Genomic DNA, 27,463 nt, shown 5'->3' with positions numbered 1-27,463 from the left:
ATAAAAGCAGCTGCACTAAAATTTGAAGCATAACATAAATATTTGTCCCTATTCCTGGTGCAACTTTCTGCCTTTAGGTGCTAAATGGAAACATTTTTCTAGCCCTTTGGCTTCACTATAAATGTCAAAGCTTAAATAATAGATTTTCTTCTACTTGTATACCTCCGTATATTTATAAGACTCTACCACACATACTTTGTAAGCTGCTGTTGCATTTTGGGAAGGGAATCGTTATAAAATGTTGCAGTCTTATGACAGTGAACGATCTGTATAGATATACCTTATATCTTGCCACTAATTTAATTTTTGTATATTAAAAAAAGACATGATTTGGATCTTCATGAAAACATGCCATCTGTGATCAGGAGAATGCAAGTGAATTACAAGAGCAAAAGAAGTGTCTCTGCAGCTTCGTGGATGGAAAATACTAGCTAAAAATCTCCATTAAAACCTCTGTCATTCAGAGATAGGAGTTATTTAACTAAATGCAGAAAAGTCGTGCAAGATAGGAAGTTCAGACAAAATAACCTTTTCCAGCATAACCCTGTAGTATACTTAAAATACTGAGACTGTTCTTACGTGGAAACTGCAGTGTTGCATATCTTTCTCAGTTATCAAGTAGCCCTACTAAGATCTGGTACTAAATATTCAGGTGTTTACACAGCAAAACTTTAATTTAAAAATACAAGAGAACGTAAAATGACGCTAATTATTCTTTGTGTGATCTCTTAAGGAGTTACTTCTACACATGTAGCTATTTCCTGTTTGAAAACTTGAGTAGAAAGAGTATTGTCTTGAGGCAAGCTAAAACCCGCCAGCATATTTCACAGGTATTGCTGTCTTGTGTAGATGACTGTGTGTGTGTGTATATGTATATATATATAAAAAATGCTAAAAACATTCAGATTGCAAAAGTGAGCACTCAAGTTTGGAAATGCCAGAATTACGGTTGCCTGTACAACCGGTTATTTGGCCACCTTGTACATATGCATTATGGTATAGTTTAATTACCTGATCATACTATATTTTTCTACAGGACACTCTTCTCATTTAATGGGCAGGAACTGATTTATGGAGAGACATCTCTGTTAATTGCACTGAGGAAAGAGAAACCTGGGGGGCATATTTATAAAGCTGATCCTAGTCTGTTCAGAGAGCTCACAAGTATATTGCATTGTGCACAAGGACTGTAGTAAGAATCTTCCTCACCAAAGGATTTGGGAAAGCTAGGCATTTTGAGGCTTGTGCACCCCCAAAGAATCCGTTCCTTGGAGAAAGCTGTATTCTTGCTGACACTGGATCACCTTCCTCTAAATAACTAATACTTTGGGGCTGCTCTCTGTAGAGAGAGAGGAAGGAGGTAGAGAATATTAATACATATCATATTCATGAGGAAGGCTCATTAATGATTTCATTCAAGTGTCTCATTTCACAGACAAGGAGGTGAGGTTTTAAATTTCCAAAATAATAAATCAAACCTCATTAGACCTCTGGTAGATTTTTAAGAAGATCCTAAGTGATTTAGGAGCATAAATCCCATTCTTTCAATGGGATGTGCCTCTACGGACTTAAGAACTTCTAGAAACCATTTCCCTTTCCCCCAGTGGTTTTTGGAGAAGGGAATGGAGAAACAAAGGTTGCAAAACCTTCCAGTACTCTAAAATGTGCAGAAAAGTTATAATTGCATTCAAAGTACAGAAATTTTGGGAGTCATAAGGCTAGACTGGTGTTCCAATATTGAGTGCAGAATGTTTCCATACCTTGTAAAACCAGCATTCTCAAAGGGCTAGTCTACACTGGCAACGGTAAAGCAGCGCTCTAAAAAAACCCCACTTTCACGAGAGGCGTAGCTTCCAGTGCTTTTTCATACTCCTGAGCGAGAAAGTTGCAGCGCTGTAAATTGCCAGTGTAAATAAGCCCAAAGTTGCTGCACTCAATTGTCAGCCTTTCATAGCATGTAACAGGATCTCTTAAGATAAGTGAAAGTGTTAAGTTCAGATTCACCAACTTGTTCACACTGTTTAGAAAATGAAAGCTGTACTTATTGGTTCTATCTCGTAAACTTTCTTGCTCCAGGGTGTGCTGCCTCCTGCTTTGCACTCTTTATGGCACGTGTTCTGATAGTTTCACTTCCAACTCTGCTTCCCTTCACTGCTGCATGCCAAAGAGTCCGGAATAAACATGAACTTCTTGTCTGTTCTTAGGTACAATGGCTCCCTCCCTAATGGTGACAGAGGACGTAGGAAAAGCAGGTTTGCCCTCTATAAGCGACCTAAGGCTAATGGAGTCAAACCCAGCACTGTTCATGTGATATCAACGCCCCAAGCATCCAAGGTATGTGGCAGTTGGAGAGAGAGTCTCTGCTTCCTGATAATCTTGGCTGAAGATAAAACTTACTTTTTTGGGTGGTATGCTTGTTTTCTTTTTTTTTGCCTTGCTGCCATCATTTTGGTTTTGTTAGTGTTTAGACTTGAAATGAACTAGCCTGATTAAAAGTCCTACAGTGGCTTCTAGTGATACTTTTAGTTGTAATTTAAACGTGAACACTAATTTTGAGCTGAGTAATTGTTTTCACAACAGATTAATTCATATCTGACCCTGTTGTTTCCGTACAAAAGGTGTACTTTATCATCCATGATAAATCTTCATTTTTGCTATATAAAGCACAGAATAAGAGAGACTGTAATTACCTGTGATGCACACAAATATTTCCCTTATTTTAGTAACCTGTAATAATATAATTAACACTAGGATGTAAAAAAACAGTTTGACACCTCTTCAGAAAGAGTTGCCATTTTATTATTCAGAAATTATTGTTCTTTCTAGGCCTCTAATCTCTCTTGATGTAGTAATGGCTCTGCATATGAGTGCATGTGCACCCAGTGATATGGGATTTTTTTCTTCAAGTCCATCATAGATTATGGAGGGAAGCACGGGTAGCATAAGCTTCCTGGTCAAACAAAATTGACTCTCCTTGGTGGAAAGTTTTGTACGAGTTAGGGAGATATAATTTCTTGTATAATGTGGGTAAGATTTATTTTTTAAAGAGCCTCTTTTCTTGCATTATTTCAAATGATGGTTGAGAAATCCTAAAAAATGGGCAAATACATCCCACAGTGAACTGTGACTAGTTTTTGTTCTTTGTAATGAATGGCAGATTATATAAATTTTATTCTAAGTGACAAATCTTGTTGTCTAGACTAGAATCAAAGACAAAGCTGTGCTCCATGAATTTTGAACTTGGACGTGTTTAATTCAGGAAATTTCAATATTGTAGACATTCAGCTGCTTATTACCCTTTGTTCAGAGGTCATCCATGGCTATTCTGTGATTGGTTTTGAATGTGTAATTTCTGTTTAAGCACTTTGGAAGAAAATATGGAAGCTTTCCCAGCTTTCTTGAATAAATTGAGGCTAAATGATAAAGTCAAGCAGTGAAGAAATATACAAGAGCATACACAAAATACAAAGTCTCCAGACTGAAAAGAAAGTGGGTAGGTGTATTGGTGGCTATAAATAGAATTCCAAGGTGTGAACAAGAAGCCTATCTTGAAAAGACAACAGACTTAAATAGAGAGATGAAGGATGGTCAGAACTCTTGCTAATCAAAGGTTCTGTGGCCACACAAAATAAAATTTGTGGCAAAGGTGAAGATGACTGGTGCAAATATAGTTATTTTTGCTAGATGTAAGGAAAATGCAGTTATTCAGTTTAAGGGAGTTAATAAAATTCTTAACATCAAAATAATGAGGCATCGAAGGGGACTTAAAAGCTACCCCTGACTTAAAGATTGGAGGGGTAGAACAGGAATCCATGTATGATGAGGAAATGTGAAGAGAACATTGGTAGACCAAATTCCGGAGAACAGGACAAAACTTGCCATTGTGCTTAATGTGTACTACAAACACACCTGAAGAGATGATTAATACAAGTGGGGGGAACTTAATGGGGACAGGTAATCCTGAATAGTGAACAGTCAGTCTTGCAGGGCTGAGGTGGACTTGCCTTAAGAAAAACAATCAGTGCAGAAAAGGCTTCTAGCATGTGGAAGAACACAAAGATTGAAGATGAGCTGTCCAGTTACCTAAAATATATTCAGTATGTTTAAAAAGTCTTAAGTATTCATATTTGGTTTAGTCAGTAGATGAACAGAATTGAGATTTAAGAAGAAAAAATGGAGTGCCTTTTACCTGCCTTCTTGGTTTTTAAGCCTTTAGTATGTGCTTGGGTCACAACCTATGTTTCACAACTATGAGTAATAGAAATAAAGAGAAATGAAAGCTAAGATTCTCCGTCATGGTTCAAGATGGACTATATCTTTGACCTGCCTCTCTCCTCCTGTCCTATTGAAGCCCTTTTACAAGTAACACCTTGTACAGGTCCATCACCTGCACTTCTGAGTGAAATCCCATGATTCAACCCACTTTTGGACTGGATCTCCAGGTTACAGTACCCCTGTTTACCAACTGTCACCGTGCCTCCGTGGGTCACAACTGACCATACCAAATTCAGGACAAGCTGCTGGGAAAAAGGGCAGACACACACCAAAACTGGTGGTTATTCTTCCATGAGAGATACCAAACCAGCAACAAAAGTGAACTTCTGTCCCACCACACTGGCTGACAAGAAGTCAGAAATTCAGCCCCCTTAGGTATTCCAGTCCTGGATTCAACAGCCAGACACTAGACTTAATGATGAGTGGTTATTTAAAACCAATTTTATCAAACAAAAGGGTTCTTCTGATCCAAAAAGACCAGCCACATACCCAGATCAATATACAACTCAGATCTTACCCAATAATCATGCTATTGCAAGTCCTTTAGTATCTAATATTTAAAGGTTTATTTATAAAAAGAAAGAAAGGCGAGAGTTAAAATTGGCTAAAGGAATCAAATCCATACAATAATTGCAAAGTTCTTGGATCAGTGATGGAATAAACTGCTGGCTTGTTAAGTCTCTGGTTGCTTCCAAATCGTTAGAAGGTCTTCAGTCCTTTGCTTAGAATATTCCCATTAGTATAAGTTCATAGTCCAGAGGTGGCTCTCGCTATAGTATCTCTCTGCCCGGATACTATCCCCACTGAAAAGTGATCGCCCAAATGGGTTTGATCTTGGCTTTTGTCTGGCACCCACTGACATACTGGGCAAACCCTGTTTTAAAATATTAGGGGTTTTCTCTGGTTCTGTAGGCTGCTGACACTGAAGTTCCACACCAAAGTGAGTGTGACTTGTGCATGTGCTGCAAGATTCTTGCTGTGTTGCAAGCAAGAGTGTATAGAGGCATGCTTGACATTAGTCACTGGGTAGATCAGTGCAACAAACAGCCATTGAACCTGATCACCACCCAAGGAGCAAGTTTAAATTTTGTCCTCAGAATGTCCGCTGTGGACAATGCTCCTACTCTATGCCTGCTTTCTTCTTTGAATAGCAGGTCCTTCTGAAAGTTTTGTAAATTTTGTCGTCATTTGGTCAGAGGATTTCCAAGATACAATCCCCACAAAGTATGCTCCTTTTTAATGTTTTCAGATTCTTAAAACTTTTGGCGCAAAGCTAGGACAAAACTAAGGCTGTGACCCCTCATAAAACTTATAGTGGGACTGTCCCTGAGCTCAGCTATTCAGCTTTACCAAGGACCACTTCAGAAATATTTCAAATTATTATACTATAACATCTCTAGTACCTTTTTCTTTTAACAGACAGTTCCTGAGGAAACAGCTTGTAGAGATGTGAAGTCCTTTGACACAAACTGAAAAATGTACTCGTGTTGACTTAAGGGAACAAATCCTGCCCCTATGCCCTCTGGCCAAGTCCCCTCGGGACAGTCCAATGTATCCAGTGCAGTTTTGTGTCTGGAATATGAAGCTGGTATGTTGATGTGGGGCTACTGTGGAAGGGAAGACATTCATTTTCATCCAACTGAGAACATCTTTATTACAATGAATGGGCCACTTCATACTTCTGTGAGCCTCATACTGCAGAAATGTGGGCAGAACCCCTTCCCCATATACTAACCCCGGATTTGGGGTAGGAGACTCAAGCACCACTGTTTCCTCTCCCTTTTCATGTCCAGCTGGTGCATGTCCTCGTAGCCATGCCACCATTCCCGGTCCCCAGGGCCCTTCCAAGCTTAACAAGGACATAAAAGCTCCAGGAGGAGGTTGGAGCTCAGAGAGGTAAACCCCTCAGTCTCTCTACCACTATTTCCTTAAGCAGGGGAGATGCTCTGTCAACTCTATATTAATGAAAACTGAGTTTGCCTTGCTCGATCTCATACCCTTCCAGAAGGTAGAGGGTGGCTAAACTTACATAACTGTTTACCCCCCCAACTTCAACTCTGTCCCCTGGAATTAGGCACAGGGACCAAAACACATGCTCAGATTGGATAGTCCTCTGAACTGTGAAGGAGCTGTAGTGGATACAGGTTTGAGGGGGTGTATATGTACAGGAGAATCTCAGAGTTCTGAACACCTCAGGAATGGAAGGTTGTTTGTAGCTCTGAAATGTTCGTAACTCTGAACAAAACATTATGGTTCTTTCAAAAGCTTGCAATTGAACATTGACTTATACAGCTTTGAAACTTTACTTTGCAGAAGAAAACTGCTGCTTTTAACCATCTTAATTTAAATGAAACAAGCACAAACAGTTTCCTTACCACGTCAAATCTTTTTTTAAACTTTCCCTTTATTTTTTAGTAGTTTATGTTTAACACTGTTCTGTGCTGTTTGCTTTTTTGTTGTTGTCTCTGCTGCCGCCTGATTGCGTACTTCCCACTTCCAAATGAGGTGTGTGTGGTCGGTTTGTAACTCTCATGTTCTACTGCATATACGCATTACCTTAATTCTTTTTGTTGGCTCTGAGGTTTAAGTTCATCCACACTCTGGAAGGGCATGAGGCAGTGCTACTCAACCTTAACTCTGTTAACAAAGCGTTGTTTTGGGTTTTTTGGGGTCAGTGAATGGTGAAAGGGGTGGAGGAAGGGGCTAGATTAATGCTCCTTGACTTGAGGGCTAATGGTGGAAAGTAGAACGTAGCAGGTGGCTTTTTTTTTTTCCCCCCTGTCAAGGCCCTGTACCTGGCTTTTTTGCATGTTTTTTGAGCAACTTCCTATCCAGAGTACCTATTCTCCTGCAGGGGTGTACAACACAAAGAACAAGATGCTCACTGAGCAGGCAGGACAGCAGTATGTCCCTTCTAAAGACAAAGGGATCTGGAAGAAAGGAGGTGTAGGATCTGGGGAAGAGAAGTGGAGAAATAAGGGGCATGTAAAGAGGCAGAGGAAGCAAGGAGGGAGCCATGAAAGGCAGTATGGAGATAATATTGCAGTTTGTGTCCAATTCTGAAGTACGTAGAAAAAAGGGAAAAAGTAGCGGGGAGAATGAATAAATGGGTAAGATGCAGCTACAGACTCGAGGAATATAGGTCACACCTGTGCCTTTTGCTCCCACCTTATGGATTGGGGTGAAGGGGAGAAGGCTTCATCTTGAATAGACTGAGTAATGCCCTCAGGACTTGCCTAATCCAGAGGCTAAGAACTGCTGCTGTTCTTCAGATGCAGACCTCACAAGTCATGACTTCACCTCCACGCTACGCTGCAAGTAGCTCACAGTCCGGTTACTTCCTCGGTGGAACAGGGTGATGTGAATACACAGTACCTGTATGGAAGTGTCTATATCGAGTGCATTAATACTGAAATGTTTGAGGCCTGATGTCTTCAGGCTATTGATGTCTGGCAGCAGGGTTTTCTAAGTTTGAGTGCCCCTAGTTTTAGAATCTGTTCCACTCGTATGTCTGTCGGATACCATGCAAGCATGATGCATTTATTTTGTTTAGCTTTTGTAGTAACAGATCCATATTTGCGTTACTCTGTATTTATAGCAACTTACTGACTTTCATAGTAGTTGTGTTTCAGAAATTAATAAAGTGAAATGTAACATTTCTGATTTTACAGTATGTGTTTCACATACTAACTATCCAAGTATACACCATTACACATCTTCCAGCTGTGTTTTGGATTGATTACAGTTTTTCCTTTATAGTGGCTATATAGCACAGAATTGAAGAGGCATATTGTACTGTGACACATCCTATTAATAGGATAATTTAACACAGGAGTTTGTATGCAAAAACTCTTAAACTGTGTTTTTTCTTCTTTTAACAAAACCACTTCTGAGTTCAGACTGGCTAGTGAAGTCACTCTTCAAAAATTTAGGGCCCTTGTATCTCTTTGTGCATACTGGTAAATTCTGGTCCACACTACTTAGATGATGAGCGAAAACATGTCTGTGTGTGTGTCTCCAGCAATTCCACAAAGTTTTCATGGTAATCTTAAAACCCAGATTTCAAATACAGTATCTTCTGACAGGTTTCAGAGTAACCTGTTAGTCTGTATTCGCAAAAAGAAAAGGAGTACTTGTGGCACCTTAAAGACTAACCTTAGAGACTAACTTCATCCGATGAAGTGAGCTGTAGCTCACGAAAGCTTATGCTCAGATAAATTGGTTAGTCTCTAAGGTGCCACAAGTACTCCCTTTCTTTTTAGTATCTTTTGAACATCTGGGTTCATATTAACCACAATAGTTAGCCACCTGCCAAGCTCCCCCTTCTGTAAGGCATCTAGTTAGCTAATAGAACAGCTCTCATCCATCTTACATTTTATATGCACTACAATAGGTGTAGAATATACCAGTTATTGCTTTTTACAGAGACAATAAAAGGTAAGTATGAGTTGGTAATTAAAACCTTTTACTGTTCTGAGTACTTGGATTCAGGTAGATACATCAGGTTGAACCTATTCCTTTGCTACTTCCTTCGAACCCTTATAAAAGAGCTTTTGTGTATTTATATTGCTGTGTGAGGCAGGGTCTGTGGATGTGTGCCAGAGACCAGTGATGCAATGGATTGCAGCTGGTGATCCTTCTGATGTGAAAAGGATTTTTTTTTTTTTTTAAACCCTGTTGATGACAGGCTTTTCTGGAATCTAAGAAACCTGAGACTAAATCAGGTACCCTAACAATAGCTTCTGTGTGTCCCATTGTGAGCGGTTCCAGAAACTCAGAGCGAATAAAGAGCAGAGAAACCCTTTTTGTTCCTGATGATAACTTATAATTTGACACTAAAATTTTTGTTCTGCTTGAGCTCTTCAGCATACCTATTTGCATTTTTCATTTGTGGGAGACTAATGGAAATTTTCACTGCACAGAATATTAATGAGCAGCCGCCTTCTTCCTCTTCGTTTCCTGGATATGAAATTTGTATTCCTGCTTTGTTTACCCACCCATATGGACATTATGAAGATCTCCTTTCATTTGAGGGGAAGACGCGTTTTACTCTTGCTCTTTCTGCTAGTAACTTAAATTGAACCTCTTTTTGCTGAAACGCTCATTTCTGGCCATTCTGCCTACAGAAGAGGTTGTTCATTTCACTAATATCAGAACTAAAGGTAACAGTTAGGCCTAATGGCTCCAAGTGCCTGGGCTCTGCATAGACTGACTCATGGTCTCGTAAGCCTCAGTTTGGCAAAGCATTTAAATATGTGCGTAAATCAAACACAAAGTTAAACGCATGTGTTGCTGAATCAGGGCCTGAAGCTGAGGAGCCACTGGGCAATTTGCTACTACACCTTGACATTTTACAGAGCTCAGGGCATGTTTGAGAGAGGCTTTTCTTACAGGGACTTATCGTTCTTCCCACACCATCAGGTGCGTAAAGCACAAGTCAAATGGCATCAGTCACTTCTGTGCTAGGGTCACTTTTCCAGGTCTTTTCTATTCAGATGTAGTAATGCTCTTCCAAACACTATTGTACTACAGAGTGGATTGAGCTGGCAGTATTGCATGGTAACACGCAAGAAAAGTTTTAAATTATGCCGACTCTTTGGTGGTGGTTTCCCGCTCTTCTGTAGAGCCCTGTGTGGATGCAAAATTTATATCCGCGGATATAAATTGGTATCTATGGAGCTGTAGGGCTCTACTGGGAACCACCGCGGCAAAAGCAGCACCCCAGTGGGCCACTGCCCCCAGGAGCCAGCACTGTGTATCAGCAGTTCCTCTGTGTGGCTGTACTGACCCCAGCACTGCCCACCAAGGGTTGCGGGGTGGTTCAGGCATGCTGGAGGCACCGCCGGCATAGGGCACTGGCTCCTGGGGGTGGCAGCCTGCCGGGCTGCTGTTTTCACTGCTGCGGTTCCTGGTAGAGCCCTGCAGCGCCACGGATACCCGCATCCATGGTTGTAAGTTTTGTATCCGTGTAGGACTCTACTCTTTAGCACAGAAATCAGCTGCTTGTGATTTTTGGTGCTCCTTAAAAATGCTGGATCGACAACTACTGAGCCCAGACTTCTCTGGCCTGTTGTGTGGCTTGTGAAAGAGCTGTGCATGCTTTCTTTACATTGCTCTAATAGTGAAAGTCAAGCATGGTTTGTGGGGACTGTTTCTGTTTTCAGGGGGAGGTGGTGAGGGAGGGTGATCTTGGCAGTCTTCGCAGGGAGGCCCAGGAGAAAGCAAAGGTGACAATTCTGGTGTCTGGGCACCTTCCTACTATAAATGGGACTGAAACCACCAAACTGAATTCAGGCCATTATTGTCTTTGGCTGGATTTGAACTAGTGATCTACAGGCTCTTATTTGAATATCAGTACTAAAATTAGCTTCTAAATTTAAACCTACATACAGTGAGTTTTTGCTATGTATTGACTATATGCATACACATCTTCACTGTAGATCAGAAACTTGGTTCTGTCTGGAACGGTCAAAAATTACTTACACAGAAATTTTCCAGAAGTGTTTGTAGTTGAAATATTTTACTTGAATGGTACTTTGGCATTCAATGGCTATTCAAAAGCATTGCCTGAGAGTGGTGGGACTGTGAAGTGGAGCTCTGCGATTTGTTGTCTAGGTCAGTGGTTCTCAAAGCCGGTCTGCCGCTTGTTCAGGGAAAGCCCCTGGTGGGCTGGACGAGTTTGTTTACCTGCCGCGTCTGCAGGTTCGGCTGATCGCAGCTCCCACTGGCCGCGGTTCGCTGCTCCAGGCCAATGGGGGCTGCGGGAAGGGCGGCCAGCACGTCCCTTGGCCCGCATCGCTTCCTGCAGCCCCCATTGGCCTGGAGCGGCGAACCGTGGCCAGTGGGAGCTGCAATTGGCCGAACCTGCGGATGTGGCAGGTAAACAAACTGGTCCGGCCCGCCAGGGGCTTTCCCTGAACAAGTGGTGGACTGGCTTTAAGAACCACTGGTCTAGGTGACACTATTTGCACCCTCCCCCAAATCTATCTTGCTCAATAGAATTTGTGTAAATAACTTCTTAAACAAAAATACATCTTAAGTAATACTTAAAATCTAACTGTAAAGGGGCATCTTTTGTGTACGCAAAGTATTTTCAGGTGTTTAATCTTAGGGATCTACGTGGCTTATCATGTGACAATGAGCTGTTTACCACAGTCTAGCAATAGTTTTACCTGCATGTAGCACAGAGCTCCCACACATGCTGCTTTGGCAGACTTACACTAACACATTTGGCTCTCAAGTTCTCATGGTCACAACTGTCCAGTTCGAGTCTTCAGTCATTACGATTGTTCTCACACCTGTTACTACTGGTGCTGCTTGTAACCTTTATTCCCTACTCTGAATGAAAGAAGGTAAATTGGGATTTGGACCTGGAGTGCCGTTTACTGCAGAAGCGTCCAGGATTTTAATTCCTGTGGTAGCTGGACTTCTCTACCCCTCCACAGAATCTTCTAAGGAGGAGTGGGGAATCCGTCAAGTTTGCATATGAGGGATGAAAACACGTGGCCAGCAGCTATATTATTTCCACTCCCAAACACTCAAAAACCATGAGTCAGGCTCCAAAATTACATGATCTTATTAAATTAATTTGGGGTTCATTTTTATTTGCTTTCTGGTTTTTAACACTTTACAGATCACATTTTCAGGGTTTTTTTTCTGCAACCATAAGGGCTAGAAATGTTAAATGCAAGCTGAGCTTCTGACATATTTGCCTGTCTCGAGCTAGACTTCTATAATTTAGTGTTTTTCTCTAAGACTTAAGATAAAATCAAAGGATTGGCAGTATTAGTGCTAATCTCCTGGGCCATTCTTGAAGCGTGCATGTGAGTTCTGTGTTGGAGCCGGGCAGTTACTGCACAACCAAATCACTTGCAAAGTAGGCTAATTTAAGCCAAAAGTATACTGTGAATTAATGGGAAGGAGCTACTCCTAACAGCAAGTATGGCTCCCCCATTCTTTACAGACCAAATTTTGTGTTTTGACACTGCACTAGCAAGTAGGTGAGTGTTCTGTCACAAGTTGGGCATTAATGTTTGCCTTGTAGAAAAAAGCGTGATCATTTCCCCTCTCTTCGGCATTGGTGAGGCCTCGTCTGGAGTACGGTGTCCAGTTTTGGGCCCCATGCTACAAGAAGGCTGTGGAAAAATTAGAGTCCAGCGGAGGGCAATAGAAATGATTAGGGGGCTGGAGCACATGACTTATGAGGAGAGGCTGAGGGAACTGGGATTATTTAGTCTGCAGAAGAGAAGAATGAGGGGGGATTTGATAGCTGCTTTCAACTACCTAAAAGGGGGTTCCAGAGAGGATAGATCTAGACCTTTCTCAGTGGTACCAGATGATAGAACAAGGAGTAATGGTCTCAAGTTGCAGTGAGGGAAGCTTAGGTTGGATATTAGGAAAAACTTTTTCACTAAGGGGGCGGTGAAGCACTGGAATGTGTTACCTAGGGAGGTGGTGGAATCTCCTTCCTTAGAGGTTTTTAAGGTGAGGCTTGACAAAGCCCTGGCTGGGATGATTAGTTGGGGATTGGTCCTGCTTTGAGCAGGGGTTGGACTAGATGACCTCCTGAGGTCCCTTCCAACCCTGATATTCTATGAAAAGGCAAATTACTCTGAACACTTTTTTTTTTTAATTTTGGGAGAAGAAAAGAGAAATAGTAAATACCTCCTTACAGGTATGTGATCTGGTTTTCTAGGCACTTCAGTTTCATTTTTACTGGTTTGTGGTAGGTGGAGAAGAGAACATTCTCCCTGTCCTCCAGACTACTTTTTTCAAGCTGTGTGCAAAGGGTCTTTCTGATTGCTCATTCAATTACCTGCAGTCAGTCTCTCTGCCTCTTGCCATCACAACAGCAGCATGTACCGTTACTGACTAGGTTCCTGCAGTCCTAATCAAGTTTCATGCTGCTACCAGAAAAGTACAAAGTTCAGATGCATAGATATAATTGTTTTGTGAGACTCTTTCCGTTCAATGACTAGGGAAACTGCACAACTGTGGGATTCCCCATGTTGACTTGCACAGTGCAAACCATTGTGTCTGTGTAGATCAAGAGAAGAGATAGTTAGCAGGCAGTTTCCTTTACATATGTGGTGTGAGAACAAAATGGAAAATATTGTTTATAGGGGTAGAAAGGCAAAACTAAAGTACCTTTAAAAAGAATGTCATTCCAAATGTTTTTTTAGATTCAGGCTGTTTGGCCAGAATTGTGCCCCATCAGCACTTTCATAGTCTTATGAAGCTACCCATGCAGGCTTTAATTAGGCAGGAGTTAATGATAGACATCCCCCACAGTCACATGCATACTCTTTGGGAATTGGATGTAAAGCTTATGGAATAACTTATCTCCCAAATAGGGAGCCAGGTTGTGATCTCTTACGTTTGTCATTATACCTATGGTTCGTCCTAACCATCTGTTTGTCCCTTTATATAGCTGAATCCATAAAGGATGGACCTTCATAAAGTATGAACATTTATCTACGCTAGTTGAATTTTGAAGCTCTCCCTGTCATGTAATCTCTTTGGCTACCCTCCTTTCTAGGATTAGCTAGAAGTCCTCTGGCTCATTTTGAGAGACATATAAAGGTAGAGAGCGTTTCAGGGAAGGGAGCGTACCACAGCTCAGTTGGAGGATTATGAGGAGATGTCTTGGGATCCCCTCTCCAACCAGTTCTTTCAGATGGGGATAGTTTCTCTTAACTGAATCTCTTTGGATCATTGAGACAGAGGTAAAAGTTTTAGTTAGTTCCTGCTTGATTACTTAAGTTGCTGTTCTATCCTGGATGTGGTTTTGGGGTGTGGCTTTAACAGTGGCAAACTGAACTGTCTCAACTTCTGCATGTTGTAAAACTCTGTTTGTTGTATCAAGTTTTAAGTTGACATTTTGAATGCCTCTATTAGCAACTTGTGCCGTGCACGCACACAGGGCTAAAGTTGAATTATTGAAAGGAGGGGGCTTAATCATTTGCAGGTCACATACGAAAACATTCTTGTTTTTAAAATGTATCCCATCTATATTGCAGCTTACTTTTTCTCCTAGTTCTGTCTGTTTAGTATTCTTTCTCCCTGCTTTTACAGGACTCTCTAACTTTAGTCTGCTGACATATATTAAATCTCCATTTGATGTCTGTTAATTAGATATTTTGTAAGGTGTAATTGTGACTTGAGCAAGGATTGATGCCTTATATGGAAAAAATACGTATTTTTATCTTTAGCCTAAACTTCTTTTGCCAACATTTTTCATCCAGCATATACAGACAGGATTAAAATTGAAAGTATTGTGCAGTTAGACTCTCTCCCTCATTTAGGAGCAGGCTGACTAGTTCTTTTCAGTGGGGGAAACATTTTTTTAAAAAATGCTACCAAAACAAACCATTACATTTCACCCAGTTTTCCCTGTGGGGAGAAAGGAAGAGAGAGTAAAACACATGAGAAATGTTACTCCCATCATTTAATGTGTACTGGAAGGTGATTACAGTGATGACGGTAGTATATAAGAAACAATAACAGAATAATGAGTTTTGTGTATTTAAGAAGTGTAGGGATGGCCACTAACACAAGTTGGTGGGGTAGGGGATGGATGGGAAGCTTAAGCTTCTCTATGCAGAAACGCATTGTGATCTGCTGTATAGCTCATTACACTTTTAGAATGTTTCTTTGCCACCAAAGTTCTAAACTTCAGTCATCTAACTGGAGAAATGGGTGTTGGTTTGGTTATTTTTTTGCTGATGAGAAACTATTAAAAAAACACCTGTGTGCCACATGATGTTCCTCTTTTAGATTTCAAACTGGCATCATAACAGGTTTTGTACCTTTCCTTGTCAGGCTCTGAAACAATTTCAAAACACTACCCAATCCTTCCTTTCAAAAAATCACATAAATGTAGGGCTGGAAGGGACCTTAAGAGGTCATCTAATCCCCACCTTCCCCGCCCCATGCTGAGGTAGGGCAAAGTATATCTAGATCATCTCTGAAAAGTGTTTGTCTAACCTCTTATTAAAAATCTCCAGTGAGGAGGATTCCACAACCTCTCTTGGAAGCCTAGTCCAAAGTTGAACTAGCCTTGAAGTTAGAAAGTTTTTCCTAATATCTAACCTAAATCTCCCTTGCTGCAGATTTAACCCATTACTTCTTGTCCTTCTATCACTGGGCATGGAAAACAATTGATCGCTGTCCTCCTTGTAACAGCCCTTGTTATCCGGTTCCCTCTCAGTCATCTTTTCTCAAGATTAAACATACTTAGTTTTTATTCTTTCCTCATAGGTCAGGCTTTCCAAATCTTTTACCATTTTTATGGCTGTCGTCTGGATTCCCTCCAGTTTGAGCATATCTGCCTTAACGCATGGCGCCAAGAACTGGCCACAGTACTCCCAGCTGAGGCTTCACCAGCACTGAGTAGAGTAGGATAGTTATCTCCCCTGTCTTACATATGACATTCCTGTTAATGCTCCCCAGAATATAGCCTTTTTAGCACTGCATCACATTATTGACTCATTCAGTCTGTGATCCACTGTCATCCCCAGACCTTTAGCAGTGCTACTGCCTACCCATTATTCCCCATTTTATAGTTTTGTGTTTGATTTTTTTCCTTCCTAAGTGTAGTACTTTGTATTTGTCTTCATTGAATTTCATCTTGTTCAATTCTGACCAATTCTCCAATTTGTCAAGGTCGCTTTGAATTCTAATCCTGTTCTCCAAAATGCTTGCAACCCCTTCCAGCTATGTGGCACCTGCAATTTTATATGCATAATATTCACTCTGTTATCCAAGTCACTAATGAAAATATTGAATAGTACTGGACTGAGGGCAGACCCCTCTGGGACCCTGCTAGATATACTTGTGATGCTCCCCAGAGGTACCAGGGGCCATGAGTCACCTCACCACTACCTCCTTAGCATAAGGAACCCTTGTCAGTGCCTGCTGTGGGTCAGCTCCCTAAAACCACTGGCCTGTGGCGTACAGGCACTGCCTTCCAGGCCTCCGCAAGCCTTGCTCTCTTGTATTGGTGAGCAAAAGGCACACATCAGCCCCCGAGTCCTTGGAGCATTGCCCTGCAGCGTCCAGCCCATTATCCACTGAACACTCGTGGAATTGCCGGGCCTGCTGTTCCTAAAGGAGCAGCACGCGCCAGCTTGGAAGTTTCAACTTCGCATCACCACTTTGCTCAATGCCACAGCACTTAGATATATTTATTGTGAAACAAAAGAATAAGTTCGTTATTAAGGAACAGAAATTCAAATGATTAGTGAATAAGAATATTGGAAACAACTGGTTAGATACAAAATAAAATCACAACCACTTTCTAGAACCTAAACTTAATTAACAAGTTATCCTCTGCCGAAAGAAACTTATCTCACCCAAAATTCTCTCCACCGTTTTCAACCAAGCCTGGCTGAGACCCCTCTTTCAAGAAGAAAACTGGCTGTTGGTTTGCTACTTAAGGGAAGGATGAGCGGGTGTCCTCTTTGTCCCCCAAATATACGAGAGCAAACCTTTGTACGCCTTCAGATAGTTCCCCTCCTCCCCAGCTGTTTGCTGCTGCTTGTTACTTTTTCTCTCTGAAGTTTTAACAATTCTTCATTAGCATAGAGGGCTTACCTTTGATGGTTGATTTTTTTTTTTTTTTTTTTTTTTTTGGTTTTGTTTTCTGAAAAAAAGAGGAGTTATGACGTTCTTTGAAGGACTCATGCTATTTTACGTCCATTGTGGGTTTGTACTTCAGTGATGAGAGAGAGCATTATGGAAGTCAGCGACAGCAGCAGCAATACTGCTCGCTCTGGTATTTCTAGCATTCAACTTATCCTGCTAGGCGGAAAGACTTCTACAGGAAGGGACACAAATCACAGAGAAGAAGGCCTTCTGGTTCCAATTTCATCCAGCCAGCCCATCCTCCAACAGCTTTGGGCAAGCAGTCAATTTGACTCCGCTATCGAGAGCAACGTTCCAATAATTAATTTCCCGACAATAATCCCTTCCATTGGGGACAGGCTCTCTCACTTCTGCAGTTCTTGGGAGTCAATAACCATGGACAAATGGGTCCTAAGCACTGTAGGATCGGATTATATTGTCCATTTCCCCCTTCCCACACCTGCCCCAGACCCTTCTCAGGTACCACCCTCGCGAGTCAGTGCTCTTAGAGCAGGTGCAGACTGCATGCTTCTGGAGCCATAGAGGAGGTTTCCCCTTCAACATCGGGGAAAGGGATTCTACTCATGGTACTTCCTGATCCCCAAGTCCAAGGGAGGTTGAGACCTAATCTCCATCCCCACAGTCTCAAATACATAAAATACATGAGATTCTGCATGGTAACCCTACCTATGATTCTTCCTGCTTTGGATCATGGCGACTGGTTTGCTACTCTTGATCTTCAGAATGCCTATTTCCGGTGGTGTTCTTCCCAAGACACAGAAAGTTTGAGATTGTAGTGGCAGCTCAACATTATCAACACAGTGCTCCCCTTTGGCCCCATGCATATTTACTAAGTGCCATGACTGTAGCAGCAGCATATAGTTCAGGAAAAAAAGGAAATTCATGTCATTCCTTATGTAGATGATTGGTTAGTGAATAGCAAGTCCAAAGACAAAGTCTGTCATGTCCAGTTCACACCGTTTCTCTGATTGACTGGGTCTGATATTGAACAAAGGAAAATAAACATTGATCTCAGCAGAAAATTAGAGTTCATTGGGGCCCAACTAGATTTTACAAGTTTTGATGGCTTTTCTGCCAAACATGCAATTTCAAACAATTCATCACCTATGTCTGTCCTTCCAGTATCACCCTTCAGCTGTGTTCCATGTGTGCCTGAAGTTGCCAGGTCATATGGTTTCATGCACTTAAGTAGTCCAGCATGAAGATTGCACCTTCATCCTCTTCAAAGCTGTTTGAAGTTGGTAAGTCTTCTGAATTGTTAGTCATTGGTTAGCCTACTACAAGTGCCGTCGGCCATTCTAGGGTTCCTAGAGTGGTAGACGGATCAGATCCATGTATGTTAAGGTGTTCCCTTGTTGGTCCTCCACCAACCAGGGCTATAGTTACCAATGCCTCCACTATAGGTTGGGGAGCACAGCTAGGGACATCGAAAGTTCCATATTTGTGGATAGAACACAAGCTTCCCTTCACATCAATGTCCTGGAGCTCTGAACTGTTTAAAACGCATGCTGGGCTTGTTGGCCTCATACTTACTGAACAATACCAGAGCAATGTATTTTGTGAACAAGCAGGAAGAAGAGTGCTCCAGGAAGCAATAAAGGTTTTTGTTTTTTTTAACTTGCATCAAGGAAGATACCATTCCCACAACTACGCATTTATTAGGTGTTCTGAATCGTTTGGCTGATCACCTCAGCAGGAATTTCTCCCAGAATCATGAGTGGCCTACGAAAAGCAGTGTTCTGAGCTCCATCTCCAGAGAATGGGGTATTCTGCTGATCAACCTGTTTGCAAGAAAGGACTCCTGAGTTGGGTGTCATCCAGGCTCTTTAACTGATGCCTTCTGTTTTAATCTGGGGATCAGTGCTGATGTACGCCTTCCTCCGATACCTCGTTTGTCAGGTTATTCTTGTGATTAAGTTGGATTGTGCCAAACTGATACTTTTTCTTGTGCCTTCAGTAACAACAAATCAGGCAGTAATCATTCTGTAAAACCAGGTAACTTATTGCAGTTAGTCCTAAAAGTACTGAAGTGCTTTGCACTGTACAAGTGATTAGAATCACCTCACCTTGCTTTTCCCCCTCCCTCAAATTATAGCATCATTTTATAAGTTAACATCACAGACCTCCAGAGTTACATATTAATGCTGTATACCATTTGAAAGTGAAAAATCCAGCCACTTTTAGGTATAGTAGCTCTTGAGATAGCAGTAGTAAAATCTGGTTGGAATTGTAATAAGGATAGAACAGTGGTTTTCAAACTTCTTTGTGGTGACCCAGTTGAAGAAAACTGTTGATGCCTGGGACCCAACGGAGCTGGGGATGAAGGGTTTGCGATGTGGGAGGGGCTCAGGGCTGGGACAGGAGGTTGGGGTGTTGGAGGGGGTCTGGGCTGAAGGTACAGGTTCTGGGGTGGGGGCGGGGATGAGGGTTTTGGGGTGCAGGAAGGGGCTCTGGGTTTGGGGGGGCTCAGGGCTGGATTGGGGTGCAGGCTTACATCAGGCGGTTCCCAGTCAGCGGAGCAGCGGGGGTGCTAAGGCAGGCTTCCTGCCTGTCCTGGCACTGCGGACCACACTGCGCCCTGGAAGTGGCCAGGTCTGGCTCCTAGGCGGAGGTGCGCAAGCAGCTCTTGCCCGCAGGCACTGCCCCCCCCCGCATTCCCGACCAATAGGAGTGCGGAGCCGGTGCTTGGGGTGGGGGCTGCGTGTGGAGCTCCGTGGCGCTCCCCCCACCCACCCCTGCCTAGGAGATAGACCTCCTGCTTGCCCCTTCCGGGGTGCAGCATGGTGTCAGAATAGGTAGGGACTAACCTGCCTTAGCCGAGCAGCACCGCTGACAGGACTTTTAATGGCCCGGTCCGTGGTGGTGACCAGAGCTGCTGCGACCCAGTACTGGGTCGTGACCTGCAGTTTGGTATAGAAGGCAGAGAGGCAATACCGTCATTGGAATCCTGTGCTTTGGAGGGCTCATACGTTGCAACATGACAACCATTTATTAGGGTGAGATGGCTACACTGTTAAACATGTAGAGACTCAACATGTTCCTAGTTTTAGTTTGATTAAAAATCTACTGAATGAAATACATGGATTTAAATTCTAAGAATTGGAACAAAACCATGAATGTGAGAGTGAAGATGAAGAAAATCCACTAATTATATGTAGAAAGGAAATGCCTAAGAACTTCGAGGAATCCTAAATGTAGTGACCTTGGTGGTAAAAGCCATAAAGGGAGATGGTCAACTTGAAGTTTTTATATTTTTTAATTGGCGGTTTTACAAATTGAATGTCCAGTAGAGCTCTTTAAGTATTATTGTCTGGATTTTGTTGAAACATTTTCTGGGAGAAGTGGAGGGGCAAGGATTTTTCTGCTCACCTGCTGATAGCTATAGGGATGTTTTCTGCAAGGGAGAAACTGCCTATACAGGTCAACAGTAAAAATGACTACATTTGATAGCACTTTGAATAGAAAGTAAACAAATTGGAGTAATATTTTTCTGATGGTTTATACAAATAGTAGACCTTTGTCGTATCTAGAAAGTGGTGACACAGAACAGCAGCTGCAATAGTTGCAATGTGTATCTTGTCTAAGTTGGGAATATTAAAATGGTGCTTTGGAGCCCCCATCCTGCAATGAGAGCTGTGGTGGACCCCTGGACGATGCTTTACAACCCCCAGAAATGTACTGGAGCTCCGGTGGTACAATGAGATCTGTACGGGTGGACAGGCTTAACAATCTGCATGGATCTTGTTGCAGGATCAGGCCTTAGAACTGTAGAGTCAACTAAAAAAAATGAAGCATGAAGGTTTTAAGGCAGAGGGGGACCAATTAGGCAAATTCATGTCTGTGGTACTCATGTTAACCGTGGGTAGCTGAGTAAATGTTTATGAATACTTCATTAAAAGGATACCTTTTAAGTCACAGTTATGGCCCCCATGACTTTAGGTGTTAATTGTAACACAAATTAAAGTTACTGTAAGAAAGATCAGAGAAAATAGCTGTGTATGGTCAGTTTCCATAGGCGGTGGGTATAATAAGCCCCTGGCACCGACCTGCCACCAGACCCCTAGGCCACGGTGGCCCCACCTGTGTTCCGTCTCTTCCTGTCCCTGCTCTGCCTCTTTCCCGAGGTGCCCTCTGCTACCTGGTTGAGTCCCTCCTCTTCTCCACTCCACCCTCCCGCTCTAGAGGTCTCCGCTGCCCGCCTCATCCCTCCTCTCCACCCCTCCCCTGCATGGCCCCCCTGCCCGCCATGTCCTCCTCTCCTCCACCCTCTCTCCCTCACGAGGCACTCGCTGCGCCCCTGCGGGAGAGGGTGTGGAGCAGAGGAGAGGAGTGGAGAGCGAGCAGCAGGGGCCTCGTTGGGAAGGGGGAGTGTCGGAGAGGAGGGACGTGGTGAGTGGTGGGGGACCTCGCGGGGAAGGAGGGTGGAGGAGAGGAGAGACATGGAGAGCGTGGGTGGTGGGGGCCACGTGGGGGGGAGGAGGAATGAGGCAAGTTGGGGTGGAGAGTGGGTAGGGCCATGGGTAGAAAGCCTCCCTCAGGGGAAGCTTCATCTGCTGCCCATGTCACTTTCCCTATATTTTCTCTTACTGAATACTCAAGTGGTAAGTCCCTCCCCCTCCTTTTGTTTGTGAGTCTTCTGCATAGCAAGAGGAGATAGACAGACATTAAATAGGATGATGGCACGGAAATTGGCAAAGGGGTTGAGGGGGCAAGTTTTTTAATAATTGACTAGATTTCATGGGTGGGGTGTGTGTGTTTGTGTCCCTTGTGGTATAAATTAAGAATTCTTTTAAAAGTCTCTGCTGCAGTCTGTTTATTACAGTCCAAGGTATGTCTGTCAGTACTATAGAAATTCTGCCCTTCCCCGCCCTGTTCCTCAGGCTACCGTATTGTTTGGTTTTGTTTAAAAAGATATTTTCAAGCTCTTTCCTCCTTTGCATGCCTGAACCCACCTAGAGATCTTCTAGCACTGGAGGTCAGAGTAATAAGGAAGTATCTTGGTGGTCCAGATGGGAGATGGACAGGCACAAAGCTGACCCAACCTCAGGCATGGATATTTTCCCCTATTTTGTTCCAAATGAAAAACTTTGGCCTCGGAAGGCTAGATTTTTGAACACTCAGTACTTTACGAACTCTTGGAGGTATTCTGAAGGAACATTTTGTTCTCAGGAGCTTTATCATAAAAAACAACTGTAATGTTTCTTGAGTAGTTATAAATGAAAAACTGCAAGTTAGAGAAATTCTAACAATTGTGTGCTCTGGTGTTATCAGGGAAGTCCAATTATAATAATTGGTTACTGTGCTCTTGTTTAAAACTTCTTTGGCTCTCAAGTTTTAGTACCTTATCACTTTGTATTGAGATGAATGCCCTGTTGTACTTGGTACCATACATACACAGACAGTCGTTGCCTAAAAGAGGTTCATATCTGTCTAGATAAGAGTGTCAAATGGCGAGCAAAAGGAAGAAGTCATATCTTGATTGGCACAGAGGAATTCAGTGAATTGTCTCAGGTTATTCAGACTATACCTACACTACGAAGTTAAGTCGACTTTGTGTAAATTGACATCAGGCCTCCGATTTAAGCAAGTCGATCTTGTGTCTCCACACTATGCTCATTGTGTTGGTGGAGTGCATCTTCACTAGCAGGGCTTGCATCAACGCATGGAGCACTGCACTGTGGGTAGCTATCCCACAGTGCACGTAGCAGAGTGGAATTTTGGGTTGGGCTTGCAATGCCTTATGGGACAAAAAAACATTGGCGTGGGTGGTTATGGGAACATGGCGTTAACCTCCCACGATGCACTTACCTCCCTCCCTCCCTCAAATCAATGGCAAACAAATCAAGCCTTTTTCGCAAGCTTGGGTTACCCATGTGGACGCCATAGCATGAAAAGCATGGACCCCACTTAGCTGTATGCTGTTGTTGTGAGCATTACAAACACCTTGCGCCTTATCCTGCAGTATTTACACAGCCGATACAGGAGCCGCTGTGCGGAACAATGTGATTCCACGCAAACAGCCCTGCTGGAAGACATAGTGCAGGGAAATTCACAGATGCTGGCGACAGTCACGCATCACCTTTACACGGTTGAGCGCCATTTCTGGGCCCAGGAAACAAGCACTGACTGGTGGGACTGCGTCATTATGCAGCTATGGGATGATGAGCAGTGGCTGCAGAACTTTTGAATCCATAAGGCCACTTTCCAGGAACTGTGTGAAGCGCTTTCCCTGGCCCTGAAGTGCAGCAATACTAAAATGAGAGCAGCTCTGACAGTGGAGAAATGAGTGGCAATAGCTCTGTGGAAGCTTGCAACACCAGACTGCTACCAGTCAGTGGGGCATCAATTTGGAGTGAGTAAATCTACTGTGGGATCTGTTGTGATCCAAGTTTGCAGGGCCATTAGCAGACTTCTGCTAAGAAGGGTAGTGACTCTGGGCAATGCGCAGGGCATAGTGGATGGTTTTGCCACGATGGGATTCTCTAACTGTGGTGGGGCGAAAGATGGAATGCATATCCCTATCTTAGCACCAGACCACCTTGCCAAAGAGTACATAAATTGAAAGGTATACTTCTCAATAGCTTTGCAAGCACACTGGTGGATCACAAGGCTGTTTCACCGACATAAACATGGGATGGTTGGGAAAGGTGCATGACACACGCATCTTTAGGAACACAGGTCTGTTCAGAAAGCTGCAAGCATGGACTTCCTTTTCAGACAGTAAAATAACCATTGGTGATGTTGAAATGCCAATTGTGATTCTGGGAGACCCAGCCTACCCCTTGCTCTCATGAGTCATGGAGCCATAAACCGACAGACTGGACAGTAGTAAAGACTAGTTCAACCATAGGTTGAGCAAGTGCAGAATGGTGGTGGAATGTGCCTTTGAATGTTTAAAAGGTTGCTGGTGGTGTTTGCTTACTAGGGTAGATCTCAGTTAAAGCAATATCCTCATTGTTATTGCTGCCTGCTGCGTGCTGCATAATATCTGTGAAACAAAGGGAGAAAAGTTTCCGCCGGGGTGGGAGGTTGAGGCAGATTGCCTGGCAGCCAATTTTGAGCAGCCAGACACCAGGCAATAAAAGCACATTGAGGGGATCTGCATCTCCGTGAGGCTTTGAAAGCCAGTTTCACCAATGATCCTGAGTAATGTGACACTTATCTGTGTTGTTCCTTAACTGTCTCCTCTATTGCATTTTCTCCTCTGTAAACTCCACCACCACCAACCGCCGTGTTGAATGAATAAAGAGCCTTTTCTCCTCAATCCATTAAGTTTTATGTTGTAAGTTTTACAGAAACACACAGAGACAGCAAAGAAAAGTAAGATAACACCGTGGGGGGAGAAACCAGGAAAGCTTGCTTACAGATGCACCACAATAACAATCAAAGATGTGGGAATGGGCACCTTCTGGTCCTTGTACCTTCCCATGGTGTTCAGTGCAAGGCATACTGAACCCTCTCTCCCCTCCCCCCCCCCCCTCCCCCCCCCCGCCTCATAGGGAGCAGGATGTAGAACTAGGCGATGATGGCAGCAGGTTCAGCATAAGCTGCAGAGGGACTCTAGCATCCAGCTGCTTTTCTTGAACCTCAGACGTCTCAACATGTCAGATTGCTCTTTCATAATTTGCAGCATTTTTTTCTGCATGGCATGCTCTCCTATCCTCCCTGTCCATGTCCAGGTTCTCAGACGGTATAATCCTCCATGCTCTGAGTTCCATCTTCTCACTCTCAGAGGCGCGCAGAAACTCATTGAACATATCCTCCCAAGTTGTCTTTTTCCGCCTTCTAATCTGGGAAAGTCTCTGTCCCAGCGTGGAGGATGCGCTGACTGTCAAGGTTTCAGCTACAAGGAATGCAAAGCACTAGGGTAACATTGACCATGCATACATTGTTTCTGGTGCAAGGTTAATTTTTTAAAATAAAAAAACCCACCTCTCAATACACTTCACTGCAAACCACAACGTAATCAGAACCGTTGGCAATTGCAAGTGTCAGTTTGCTGCTTCAGCCATGGTGAGTAAGGCCATGAGGCATGAGATCTTGTGCTGATGCTTTTGTGAAGACATTCTTGGGATCATAGGTTGGAACTTGAGAAAAGCCCCTTTTCCCTTAGTAACCTGGATGGTGCTTGAGGAGAGGCACCAGTGTAAAGCCCCCCAAATAGTTTTGTTTTTTACAAAAGTGGCACTGGGTTATGGGGGGAAGGGAGACAAATAAGCAGCCACCCCCTTGTTTTTCAGTGCTGGTTGCAACACACAATGATCCCTTCCAACCAAAACCACAGCACATTTGGGAAAGCATGGTTGTGTGATTCAGATTTCATCAAATGGGAGGTGCATTACTTGTTGAATTGTTTGCAGTTTAAGGATTAGCGTTGAAAACTCCCCGTTTCCCCTAGGTGACCCTATGTGATATCACTCTCCTGAGGGTAACAGAGGCAGCAAGGGAGCCGATGCTGCAAGCATCTGGGTACAAACCTGGTTCTTACGCTGCAATACTATGTGCTGCAATGATGCCAACAGCATTAATGCTGGAGTGGGGTGGTAAAGTGTCCTACTGTGGTGGATGAAATAAGGCAGCCCTTCCCAGAAACCTTCTGCAAAGGATTGCAGAGTACCTCTATGAAAGTTTTCTAGAGATCTTCATGGAGGATTTCCAGGCCATCCCCATGCACGTAAACAGTCTTTTTTGGAGAGCACCTTCTGCGTAGCTGGAGATGGCCATTGATACCCACTACACCTAGTTTTTTGTTCAGATTAAACAAAAAAATCATAGTATGTAATCCTTACAGTTTGATTGGAAATGTGTACTCACCGGAGGTACCTTCCTCAGCATCACGCTCCGCTACCAACTAGTTCTGTCGAGGAATGGGCTCTAGGGTTAAAAACAGTTCTTGGATGTCAGGGAGAATGGATCCTCTGCTTTCCTGCCTCACATTTTCCTCCTCCTCAACAATGTCCTCTTCATTGTTGCTCGAGGTTGCCCAGGGCTCCTGGGCGCTATCCACGGAGCATTTTGGGTTAGTGATGGGATCACCACTGAGAATCTCATGCAGCTCCTCATAAAAGCAGCATGTCTGTGGGGCAGAAGCGGAACGACTGTTCCTGTCCCTTGTCTTCTGGTATGCTTGCTGAAGCTCCTTTATTTTCATGCGGCACTGCTACGTGTCCCTGGTTTAGCCCTTCTCCCTCATGCTCCATGCAATCTTGGCATAGATGTCAGGTTTATTCTGCTGGATCGGAGCTCTGCCTGCACAGAATCTTCTCTCCACACAGCAGTAAGATCCTTATTCTGGGTACTCCATGCTGGATTGCATTTGCTGCCTTGAGTCGCTATGATCAGCTGTACTGGTGAGCTCTCCACACTGATCAAACAGGAAACGAAAATTCAATAGTTCCTGGGGCTTTAACAGGGGAGCAGCTGTTTCCTGTGTACCTGGTTGATGTGCTGTGGAGTTGAAAGTGGTCTCCAGAGCGGTCACAGCAGAGCAGTGTGGGACACCTCCCGCAGGCGAATTCATTCAAATTACACAATGCAGTGTCTACGCTGTCCCCATGTCGACCCATAGATGTCGAATCAAGCACCACCCCTCTTGTGGAGGTGGAGTACAGAAGTCGACTTCACAGGCCACTTAGTTCGGTTGAAAGGGACTTGGTAGCGTAGACACATACATTATTAGATTGACTTAACGCGGCTTATGTCGACCTACATTTGTTGTGTAGACCAGCCCCTCAGGTAGTCTGTGGCAGAGCTGAGAATTGAACCCATATACCCCAAACCCTACTCCAGTGCTTTAACCATAATACCATCCTTCCAGATGCATACTGTATCTCAGCAAGTGCTTGTTTGACTTGCATATCAAGTGATGGAAATGAATGTCTTCAGATTAACAAAAATGTTAAGTAAAGTATATTTTTGTAGTTACTCTGGTAATTCGCTTGAGTTTTGGGCAAAATGGGATCTAAAAACAGTTATTGGTGGCACTTGGAGAGAGAATTTTAATGCACAGATCAAAAATTGCACTTGTGGAGCTTGGCTGCAGAGTCGTTTGTAGTATAAATAGTGCACTAGCAGCAGCTAAACAGTCTGACCTGAGCAAAAATATACCAGTAAGTAATGTCTAAACTGGCATAGAAAATTTGCTGAAGGAAACAGACAAGAATTTCCCCATTGCCATCTAGTAGTACAGTTCCTTTGATAGAAAACGTTTTATATCCGATTGCCTTTGTTCCTGTTCACTGTAGCTCTTGATTCACATTTCTTTGCAAATTTAGAGAAGGCTGCCCTCTCAAGTTTATTATAAAAAAGAGAGATGGAATACATTGCTAATCCCTAGTTTATCTATCTCTCTTTGAAGATTTTCCATTTATATCTGTTTCCTGCTGTTTTGCCTGTTATCAGTCTCATTCCAGTTTTCCCCTCATTTCATGGTTCTGCACCCTAGACGTTAACCTTTGATGTGGAACTTTTCAAAATGCTTTGTAAAATCTAAGATTGCATAACAGTGGCTGCTGTAACTGGCATTGATGTCATCTGAGGATTC

At 43.2% G+C, this 27,463-nt stretch overlaps 1 protein-coding gene across 3 annotated transcripts in view; it reads left to right on the top strand.

Moving 5' to 3' along the window:
* The window catches only part of PELI2 (pellino E3 ubiquitin protein ligase family member 2), a 121,960-nt gene that overhangs the window by 41,446 nt on the left and 53,051 nt on the right, over positions 1-27,463 (top strand). For 2 of the 3 annotated variants that reach the window (XM_037901208.2, XM_037901209.2), the window contains exon 2: positions 2,205-2,334. The exons of the other annotated variant lie outside the window; for it this stretch is intronic. In XM_037901208.2, the coding sequence (XP_037757136.1) occupies positions 2,205-2,334 (130 nt within the window). The remainder of the gene's footprint in view (positions 1-2,204; positions 2,335-27,463) is intronic. 3 annotated transcript variants of the gene reach the window in all.

This window comes from Chelonia mydas, chromosome 6, assembly GCF_015237465.2.
Source record: "Chelonia mydas isolate rCheMyd1 chromosome 6, rCheMyd1.pri.v2, whole genome shotgun sequence".
Lineage (NCBI taxonomy): Eukaryota > Metazoa > Chordata > Testudines > Cheloniidae > Chelonia > Chelonia mydas.
Note: the sequence above shows the minus strand (reverse complement) of the source record. Positions and strands in the feature narration are given on the sequence as shown.